The following is a 10,979-nucleotide window of genomic DNA, read 5'->3' as shown; positions in this document are numbered from 1 at the left end:
CTTTATCGAACCGTGGGACCTAAGTAGTGAACGGGCTACTTCTGGTTGTTTGAAAATTAATGGGGCATATTGGTCAGGTAAGGCTCAGTAGCGTCTTAAGTGTTACATTGCGAAGAATTTACATTTATTAAGTGCAAAGAATTCGCATAAGTTTGTTATTACTTGGTTTATGCATTGAAATGTTTTATGCATGTGAAAACCCGTGAACTCACCAACTCTTTGTAGTTGACCTTGTTTTTATTTCCATTTTTTTCAGGTTCTAAGTGAGTGGTTTGGATTTAAAAGGAGCATACTTGAGCTAAGATCGATTAAGTCAAGTTTTTGATGTAATTATGAACGTTGTGTAATTTCAAATTCCTGTTATGTCGATGAACCGTTTTGTTTTTGAACAACTTTAAATAGTGTTATTTATGAACTGTTGCTATGACTCGCTTGTCTGTTAGCATCCCGTGTTTCAGCTTTAGCGGGGTATGACAGAGCTCCATCAAGAGGAGTGAATAGAGAGGAAGTGGTCATGAACGTGTGTTGGAACAAGGCCTTCTCCAATGGCAATACCACTTCCTCCTTGTGTAAGTGTTTCTATCCCTCCAACATCAAAGTTGTCCGTCATTTACCTAAGCCAAGTCAAAACAGAGCTGGCACAAAGGGAGTTAGTCGGAGCCGACCTCAGAGCTCCAAACAAGTCTATGATCGAGTATAGGAGATCAAAGTTCAGAAGGAAATAATGATGAGGCCCGTCCCCAAAGAAAAACCCATTGAAGATTCTATGGTGAATGAGAAGATCTACCAATTCCTGTACAACTAGAGGGAAGAAGTGCCCAAAAAGAAGATAAACTTATATCCCACGACACAAGAATACATAAGACATTGTTTTCTTCGTCAATACACACAACCCCTCAGGCAAGTTCACTTCATGGATGGGATCAGCAATTATTGGGCATCAAGAAGAGAACGTTCGCACATAATGAAATCATCTTCCACGAGAATAAGGGGGAACGGTCTCAGGTTCAGATCAACATCTTCACAAACTGCAATCTCATCAATCTTAACCCTTGGGACCTTCTTACATTTATACTTTGACACAAATCACCAGAAGGATAATGGGATAAAGTTTGATCTAGCCAACTCTGCCATTTGCCAAACCATGACAGGCTTGCTAGACTTCAGGAGCAAGGTGGACTTCTAGATTGCTCTGGATATGGTGGTTGATTAGCTCTGTGTCACTACGCCAAATGAAGATCTTGAAGGTATAAGTCACATCCCCTCTTGCACAGTGAGCATGGAACCAGAGCTCGGGATGGTCTATTGAAATGAACATAGAGAAAAGGTGTTCTTTCTCAATAACCAACGCTTCAAATATTGCAATCCTACTCTGCGATACCTCAAGAATCATATCCACAGGAGCAGCGTTCAGACCCTGGTGGCAAGAGAAAAAGCCTCTGCTCTTATTCGTTCCATTGATAGTGTGCTAAAATTTCCTAGGCTTCTTTGGAGGTTCATGAAGCTTCAACACTTCTAAGGTCTTTCTCTTGTAAATCTGTTGAAACTTTTCTCAATATGTAATTTTTTTCAATAAAGAAATTTACATACAGAGGACCATGTTAGCCTCTTGCTTTCTTATACTAGATTTCAATTCAAGAAGAGTCTTCTTTATTTACACTTAGGGGGGATATTGTTAGATATATACTTCATGAAGTGTAAGTAAGAGGCCTCTTGCTCTAGTCAAGAGGACTTAGTCTAGAAAGTGTCCTGGAACAAGAGCCTAGATGTAGATGTCGCCAAGACACAGAGATACTCGGACATAAAGGTATCTCTTGCATACAAAGCCCGTGCCAAAAAAGGAAGATCAAGTCTTAGCGTCGAAAAGCTTAAGGACTTGATGCAGAGCAACAACTCCAAACACAGGGCCTCTGGGTCTCTTTCCCTCTTAGCTTGCACACAAAGTTTCTAGCGCATATCACAAGTGTTCCAATTCGAGACTGACACGTGTATAGAAATGGTTCCAACTTTCAAGGATCTTGAAGGCTAATGATTTTGGATGCATTGAAAGAGTTTCAAGTCTAAATTATTGAAGATTCTGTTTTGATGGCATATATAAAGATGTTTTCTCTAGAGAAATAAAACTCTCTTATTTTCTATATTTTAAAGACACTCCCTACTGCTAGAAAGAAAATAACTATACAGTTTTGAGATTTAGATTATTGTTGAGTTTTTTGTTACACACACTCATGAGTGTTCTTGATGTTATTGTAACTTTCTTTAATCAATAACAGTCGACTTATTCAACACTTTAATTTCATTTGTGTTTTGTTCATTTCTACTAACCTTCAATATCATAGTTATTGCTTCTGTTCATCGATTGACTTAAAGCTGTGAATATTGATACAATAGAGGATTCTAGGTTCTTACAGAATAAAAGGATAATGCTCTTGTTGAATGAATAAAATAAAAGAATCTTGATCTTGTGCTATGAAACGAATAATTGCAAGACATGTGTTGTTAAAAAATTTCTTGTGCTTTTCTTCTAGTTCATCATTTGGGTTTTTAGAATCCCCATCTGAACTAGGTAAGTCAACTACTTTTGTTTCTTCTATTTGTTTTGTTTCTGGTTGATTGATTACATCAATGATCATTTGTATTGTTTCTTTAATCACATTAACCATATATTCTTCTTGTACCACCTCAGCCTCAATTGTCTTCTCTTGAACTGTTTCTATATCAGTTTCCTCTAATACCCCCTGCTCCCTCTTGAAAATTTTCATCACCTTCCCCTTATTGTTGGATTCCATTTGCAATCTCATAGGCTCCTCCAGCCTCATCTTCTTCTCCCCCTCATGTTGATTAGAATCATCTTGGTCATCATGCTCTCTTGGATAAGCCAACTTTCTTCTTGCAGCTCATCTCCTTAAGATCCCTCCTTATTAGTATAGTCATGTACCTCAAATCTACTATGTCTGCCTTGACTTCATTGAGTTGAGCAGAGGTGGCAAAATATTCAGTGTTTGGCGTATAGGCTTTGGGAATGGCAAGGATGAGATTTTGTTGAGAAGTAGATGGATCACTTGGGGGTTAGCTTGGTGTATGTGTTTGGGCATGTGTATTGGGGTGATCCATTTGAGACTATTTGAGGGTAGATAGGTGGCTTAATATAGTGCCTTGTATTTGAGCTTGCATCTCAATCATATTTTGAGACAGAATCTCAAAGTTCTCGAGTATGCAGCTTTGGAACTCTTGTTTGGACACATAATTGGATGCCAAGTTGTTCAGGGTGATATGGTTGGTGTCGCCCATATTCTTGACAGCCTCAGTTGGTATTTTGTTAAGAGGATTGAGCTGTCAAGACTAGAGATTTTCTCCCCTATGTGTTCCTCCATCAAGGCCACCCCTTCCTCTAATCTCCTTAATGGTTGGGCAACCATCAATTCATTGATTTGAGAGTGAATGTTTGCAAATTCATCCTTGCATTCATCACTAAAGTTGTTAAACTCAGTGTTTGTGACTACTGTGGAAAGGAATCCAAGATCAACAAATGATCCTGTTTTCAATCCCACAGCAGGTGTGGGTTGGCCTGATGAAGTGACTAACACATCATGTACAAGGGATGTACTTGGGAGTAGGATCTGATTTTTGTTCATCCCACCAAGACTTCCACCCGATTATTGAGCATCCCTAGAAAGAATGTCTATGGGTGTTGTGGCAGGTTGACAAACAAACTGTGAAGGTAAGTCACAAAGACTTGTGCAAGTGATAAAATGAATTGTAGTTTGATGTTCTGTATTTGGCTCAAAATGGGACGTGTAGGAACCCGGAATCCTCTAATGATCTAATAATCACAACTTAAGTCAATAGATGAGCGGAAGCAATAACTATGATGTTAGATGGTTAACATAAATGAACAAAACATAAATAAGATGGATGTGTTGAACAAGTCGGCTATATTGAATAATTGAATAAAGTTACAGAAACACCAAGAACATGCTTGAGTGTGTGTAAAGAAAAACTCTCAACAATATCTTAATCTCACAAGCGTATATCTATTCTCTCTAGCAGGAGCTAACTAAAAAAATATGGCAATTTGGAGAGTGTGTTTCCTTAGAGGAAGCATCCTTTTATATGCCATTTTCTAAGCAGAATCTTCTATAATTTAAGCATTAACTCTGTCAATGCATCCAGAATCATTAGCCTCACGATCCTTGAAAATTGGAACAGTTTCTACACATGTGTTGTTCTCTGATTGAAACAATTGTGATATGTGCTGGAAACTTTGTACGCAAACTAAGGAGGAAAGAGATCCATAGGCTCTGCATGTATAGTGTAGAGGCTCTGTGTCTGGAGTTGTTGCTCAACATCAAGTCCTTAATATTTCGATGCTAAGACTTGATCTTCCTTGCTTGGCACGGGCTCTGCATGCGAGGGACACCTCTGTGTCCAAGTATCTATGTGTCTTGGTGACCTTTGCATCCAAGTTCTTGTTCTAGGCTGCTTCATAGACTAAATCCTCTTGACTAGAGTAAGAGACTTTTTACTTACAGTTCATGAAATATAGATCTAACAATCTCCCACCAAGTGTAAAATAAAGAAGACTCAGCTTGAATTAAAATCTTGGCTAGAAAAAGCAAGGGGCCAACATGGTCCTCTGTAAGTAATTTTTTTTATTGAAATGAAACTACATAATGAGAAAAGTTTCAAAAAGATTTACAAAAAAAGACCTTAGAAGTGTTGAAGTTTCATGAACCTCCTAAGAAGCTCACGAAATTCTAACACACTATCAATGGAATGAATAAGAGCAGAGGTCTTTCTCTTGTCGTCAGGGTCTGGTCCCTTCTTCTGTGGACATGGTTCTTGAGGTATCGAAGAGTAGCATTAAGTATTTGAAGTGCTGGTGGTTATGAAAGAACGTATTTTCTCTAAAATCATTTCGATAGACCACCGCAAGCTTTGGTTCCACGATCACCGTCCAAGAGGGGATGTTTCTTATGCCTTCAAGTTCTTTGTTTGGCGTAGTGACACAGAGTTGATCAATCCCCATATCCAGAGCAATCTGGAAGTCCACCTTGCACTTGAAGTCTAGAAAATTTGTCATGGTTTGGGGAATGGCAAAGTTTGCTAGAGAAATTTTTGTCCGCTTATCCCTCTCGTGATTTGTGTGGAAGTATAGGGTAAGAAGGTCCCAAAGGTTGAGATTGATGAGATCGCAGTCTGCAAAGACCCTGATCTAACCCAGTGACCGTTCTACCATATACTCATGGAAGATGATCTGATTGTGCATGAAGTTCTCTTCTTGATATCCAATACTTGTTTGATCCCATCCACGAAGTGAACTTGGCTGATGGGCTGCGTGTATTGTAACATCGGTTACGCTAATTCTTAATAAAAAGAAACTATTTATCCAAAAGATTTTCCATAAAACAATCTCCAAGCAAATACGGGATATATGTTATAGATTTCCACCAAAAATAAAATAACGAAGCCTGCAACCAACGATTTTTGGTACTATAAGTCGGGTCCAAAAATACAAATATATCTACCCAAAAGTATTATATACATAGATACAACTCAAGACGATATATGCACAACWAGTACCAAAAAGATATCCAGGATCTGGAATCCTACAAGCAGATCTAAACTGCTTTATCTTTCCCTTGGACAGCTACCGACCTTCCTGAAAAAAAAAATTTATTCTAAAAAAAATAAGCGACAAGGCTTAGTAAGATTTTACCAAAGCTTATAATTATATATTTTATAAAAAAAATACAAATATTAGACGAAACAAAAACAGAAAGAATCGCTTATTTGTGAATTAGACTGTTAACTCAAAAAATCTACCAGAATTTCGCCAAGAACCAGAGGCTCTGGTCATCCAGAGGGCCTCTGGTCCCGAAGGACTTGGAGTCCAGAGCTCTGGTCGTCCAGTGGGCCTCTGGTCCCGAAGGACTTCCATACTTGGCCATTTAATCACAGTAGAATACTTTGGATCTTTCATCCTTAACATACAGTGCTTAATAAAACTTTTAGGATAATTAAGTTCAATTACAGCACCAAAAACATATCAAATACCAAAGGCATCACTACCAAAATAGAGTATACATGTGCACCACACCCCTCTTCATCTATAGGGCCCGTGCAAAGTATTCACACCCGGCTCCCTACTAATCGGGATACGTGAATACAACAATCGGTATGCCACACCCAACCTCCCTCTTCTTGGGATACGTGGACATACACCAAGCTACGGCATATCACACGAAGTAATACCCGTAGATCATGGTTTATCAAAAGGCCAAATAAACAGTCTCGGATCCGGACTCAACCACAACGTAAAAGGATTAAGAAATACAAAAACAAAGTTAGGGAAAATTCACCTTACAAAATAACGCATGCAAAATCAGCAACTTTTCAGTAAGAATTCATATCCATATACTATATATAAGTATAAGTTCGGTGTAAACTCACAGTGCTTTATTATAAATAACCGAACACGGTAACATCCAATTCCAACCAACAATAGCAWTAAACCTTYRGAGGMTCTAAATAGCCTTAAAACAGCCCCTGGAGTAAACATTTCAAGTATCAATAACCAACTATATCCCAACCTCAAGTTATACACTTTAGATCTTGATTATCCTATTTACATTTTCTTGTACATCCCTCTGTTCAACCCCTGTTTTACCATACTTAGACTCAGATTTAGCCATTGACCTGAAAATACTAAATAAAGTATCCTCTTAAAGCTTTCTAATGAAACTAAACTCACATTTTTAAGTTTTTTCTGTGATTTGTTATGAATTTTTAACACATCAGCATCAAAGCTATCAAAATCCAGCTTTATAACTCACTGCATGTTGCAGATTTTACCCAATTTAACTTCAAATTCACACATTAATCAACATTAACTTTTATAATCTTTCAAATGCATAATCTAGCCTCTAAATTAACACTTCTACTTGAAATAAACTTGTAATTAGAAGCATACCTTTGATGATTAACACATAATCCTCAAGAATCTAACATTAATCATCAAGGATTGAAAGATTAATCTTTAAGTGTGTGTAAATCGCACCTTGAGTATGTGAGAGTTCTAGAGGTGAGAAAATATGACTGATTTAGAGAGCTAGGTACGGTTTTGACCTGTTTTGGTCAATAGTCCACCTAGTTTGCCATAGTTGACAGATTTAGTCCCTCATGCGTAACTTGGTCGTTTCAACTCCGTTTCGTACGAAATTTTCCGGATCTCCTAATTGATATATAAGAAGCTTAAATATAAAATTCCAGCCTCTAACTCGATCCAGAAGTCCATATTCCAATCTAACTTAAGTAAGTACTAATCCATAAAATACTATACTAACTTAATTAATCATGCTTAGCAACTTAAATGGACTTTTAAAAAGTTGGATGGTACAAATACCTCCCCCTTTTTAAGATTTCGTCCTCGAAATCATGATTGCAATAATAATGAAGGGTACTTAGTCATCATCTCATCTTTGCGTTCCCATGTCCAATTTGACCCGTGATGATGTTTCCACTTCACTAATACCAAATCTACCTCTCTATTGTGCAATTTCAATGTCCGCTCTTTCAAGATACTTTCGGGCTCTTTGACATATCGAAGCTTTTCATTTATCTTAACTTTCGACAATGGTACTACTTCCTCATGTTTGCCCAAACATTTTCGTAGATAGCGGACATGGAAAACATCATGTATACCTGCTAATTCTTCGAGTAGTTCTAAACGGTAAGCTTGTTTTTTGACCCGTTCAACAATCTTGAATGGACCGATAAAACGAGGACTGAGTTTACCTTTCTTTCTAAACCGTAATACTCCACGCCACAGGGAAACATTCAACATGACCAAATCTTGGACTAAGAACTCGATCGGTCTTCTGCGGTGATCAACGTATGACTTTTGTCGGTTCTGAGCCGCTTTCATTCTCTCTCGAATCACCTGTATTTTGTCGTGTGTGATTTGTACAAGTTCGGGTCCAACAAGTATCTTTTCTCTGGTTTCTCTCCAACACAGAGGCGTACGACAATTACGACCGTACAGGGCCTCAAATGGTGCCATTCCAATTGTCGAATGGTAGCTGTTGTTGTAAGAAAATTCAATTAATGGCAGATGAGTATCCCAGCTACCACCGAACTATAAAATACAAGCACGAAGTATATCCTCTAAAGTCTGAATTGTGCGCTCAGATTGCCCGTTAGTTTGAGGGTGATACGTGGTGCTGAAGGCCAACTGCGTCCCAAGTTCTCGTTGTAACCCCGACTAGAATTTAGACGTGAAACGTGAATCACGATCAGAGATGATTTTAGTCGGTATACCATGTCGAGCGATAATTTCATCAACATAAAGTCGTGCCCACTTATCCAACGGATACGATTCTAGAACGGGAAGAAAATGCGCAGATTTCGTCAACCGGTCCACAATGACCCAAATACTATCATGTTGTCGCTGAGTCTTTGGCAACTTCGTAACTAGGTCCATTGTTAACTCCTCCCATTTCCACACTGGAACCTCTAAAGGCTGTAAACTCCCGTATGGCTTTTGATGCTCAGCCTTCACTTTTATACAGGTAATACACTGCTCAACATAATGTGCAATATTGGTTTTCATCCCCGGCCACCAGTAATCAGTACAAAGATCATAGTACATCTTAGTGCTTCCTGGATGGATAGACATTCTCGATTTATGCGCCTCAGCCAATACAATATCTCGTGTACCACCAAATCTAGGGACCCAAATTCGGGTCTTAAAGACCTTCAAACCACGAGAGTCTTCGGATAAAGAGTCGACATGACCCACCATCCGTTCCGATTTGACATGCTCAGGCTTCAAAGCCTCTTGCTGCCATTTTCGTATATCGTCGAACAGATTGGTTTTCATAGTGTCACACCCCGCTAAAGCGGAAACACGAGATGTAACAGGTAAGCGAGTCGCAGCAACAGTTAATAAATAACACCTTTCAAATTTTACAAAATAAAACAAGTTTAACATCAATAACCAAAATGGAATAGTGTACTTCTTATACAAAAACTTCAAATGCGAACTTAATCAGTCTTGCCACAAATATGCTCCCAAAAACTTCATTTCTTACTTAAATTCCTGAAAAGCATGAAACATAAAACAAGGTCAGCTACAAAGAGTTGGTGAGTTCACGGGTTTTCATATGCACAAAACATTACAATGCATAAATCATTTATTTGCAAACATATACATAAACTTTTACACTTAATAAATGTAAATTTACCATGATGCTTAATTTGAGACGCTACTGAGCCTTACCTAACCAACGTGCCCCATTATTTTACGAACAACCATAAGTAGCCYGTACACTTAYTTAGGTCCCACAGTTCGTAGTAGTACTAATTCAGCGATGGTCCAAATTCCACATGATTAGACTAAGAACACATAGGTAATGTGCACCCCTTTCTGGGTGGGACTGTCAACACAATAGCGGCTATCCACAATACCATGGCCCGGGGACATGCCCGAGTTAACAAGTAGCGTTTACGGACGGGGAATTTATTTGGAAACATACTCCCAAGCACATCAATTTAGCATTTATATCATAGTGCAAAACAGTAAACAAAACTTGACTAAACAGTTGTTTAGTCCAACGGTTTTGACTAAATAGTTCTTTAGTCCAAAGATTTTAAACAAAGCATCAACTAAACAGTTCTTTAGTCTAACGGTTATAAATTAAGTATAGTTTGCATAACTTCAAGCTTTTCCCCCAATTCAAATAAACAAAAAGCATTAAAAGTGGGGCCGTGAGAACTCACTGGTTTGATGATGAATATCCAAGAAGATGACGTCTGAAGTTCTCAACGTCTGCCCTACCTTCCTAAACAGACCAACATCCAGTATTTAGTTCACCTATGGGTTCTTGTCAAAGATAAAGTCAAATTGCATCCTATGTTATGCCATCGAATTTTTATGAATTAAAGTTGATATTTTATTATTTATTCTAAAAATAGCCCAAAAATTATATATATTAAAAGAAATCAAAATCYTTTACTCAAAAGCTGATTTTTGGACAGATTATAAATTATGTTCCAGGTATATTTTGGCTTTCACAAATCACTATAAATAGGAACCTTCCAAAAGTCATTTTATGTCCAACTTTTACATCATTCAAAATAATGAGATCAACCGACTATTYSAAAKATCAAGAAATTTGAGTGGGTTTAAGTTACTCATTATTACCCTACAATCTTGAATTACACAGCCCCCAAAACAGATTGCACACTCTTCGAGTGACAGCCATTTGAGGTCTTAACTCCTCATTTTCCAAAGATTTTAACCCTATTTTCAAACTACCAAAAATGGTTAGCCTTCATAAATTATTTTCCGATTTCATTAAATTTTGAAGATGCACAAATCGATTTGAGATGCATGCAAGATTCTTCCATACTTCAAAACATATCTTTACATGATCGGACTTCGCATGCAAAGGGGCATTCTCCTACTTTCTTAAAAATCAAAGAACATGGATCATGRATTATCATCCTTTTTGAAGACATTCTCATGTCTTTGATGAATAATCTCCCCTCTTTAACTCTCCAGAATCTTAACTAAAAGGCCAAGAAGTAGGAGTAGGAGGATGAAAACTTTTGTTATTTTACAAGGGTAAGATAACTAGGATCATACCTTTGTCTTAAAATCTTGAATATTCTTCAAAGATTGACAGAATTTTCCTGAAGACTTGCTTGAAGGAATCGGCTGGAGGGKGGTTTGTTTTAGAGAGAGATTAGAGAGATGAAAAGCTTAGGCTGAGAGAGTTTGGAAATGAGAGTTTTTTCAAAGGATGTGGGGTATTTATATGAGAATTTTAAAGAAGGAAATGGGCTGGCTTCTAAAGGCCCAAACCCAAATAAAACTTTTATTTTTCTTAATATGAATAAACCCACTATATAATTTACCCAAACATAAATAAAATGACACTATTAATTCCAAAACTCCACCTTTTGATAAATTATGT

At 37.7% G+C, this 10,979-nt stretch overlaps 1 protein-coding gene across 1 annotated transcript; it reads right to left on the bottom strand.

Annotated features, from left to right (window-relative positions):
- Positions 1-7,435: 7,435 nt before the first annotated feature.
- On the bottom strand, positions 7,436-8,062 carry LOC112504950. Its single transcript, XM_025108905.1, has one exon. The coding sequence runs from the start codon at positions 8,060-8,062 to the stop codon at positions 7,436-7,438; it is 627 nt and encodes a 208-aa protein (XP_024964673.1).
- Between the last annotated feature and the right edge of the window lie 2,917 nt (positions 8,063-10,979).

This window comes from Cynara cardunculus, unplaced genomic scaffold (genome assembly GCF_001531365.2).
Source record: "Cynara cardunculus var. scolymus isolate 2C unplaced genomic scaffold, CcrdV1 Un_Scaffold_7501, whole genome shotgun sequence".
Lineage (NCBI taxonomy): Eukaryota > Viridiplantae > Streptophyta > Magnoliopsida > Asterales > Asteraceae > Cynara > Cynara cardunculus.
The sequence above is the reverse complement of the archived record's forward strand: the minus strand, read 5'-3'. Positions and strand labels throughout refer to the sequence as shown.

Excerpts from the sequence above, each read along its gene's own strand:
- LOC112504950 (XM_025108905.1), bottom strand. The coding sequence starts at position 8,062 with ATGGCACCATTTGAGGCCCTGTACGGTCGTAATTGTCGTACGCCTCTG.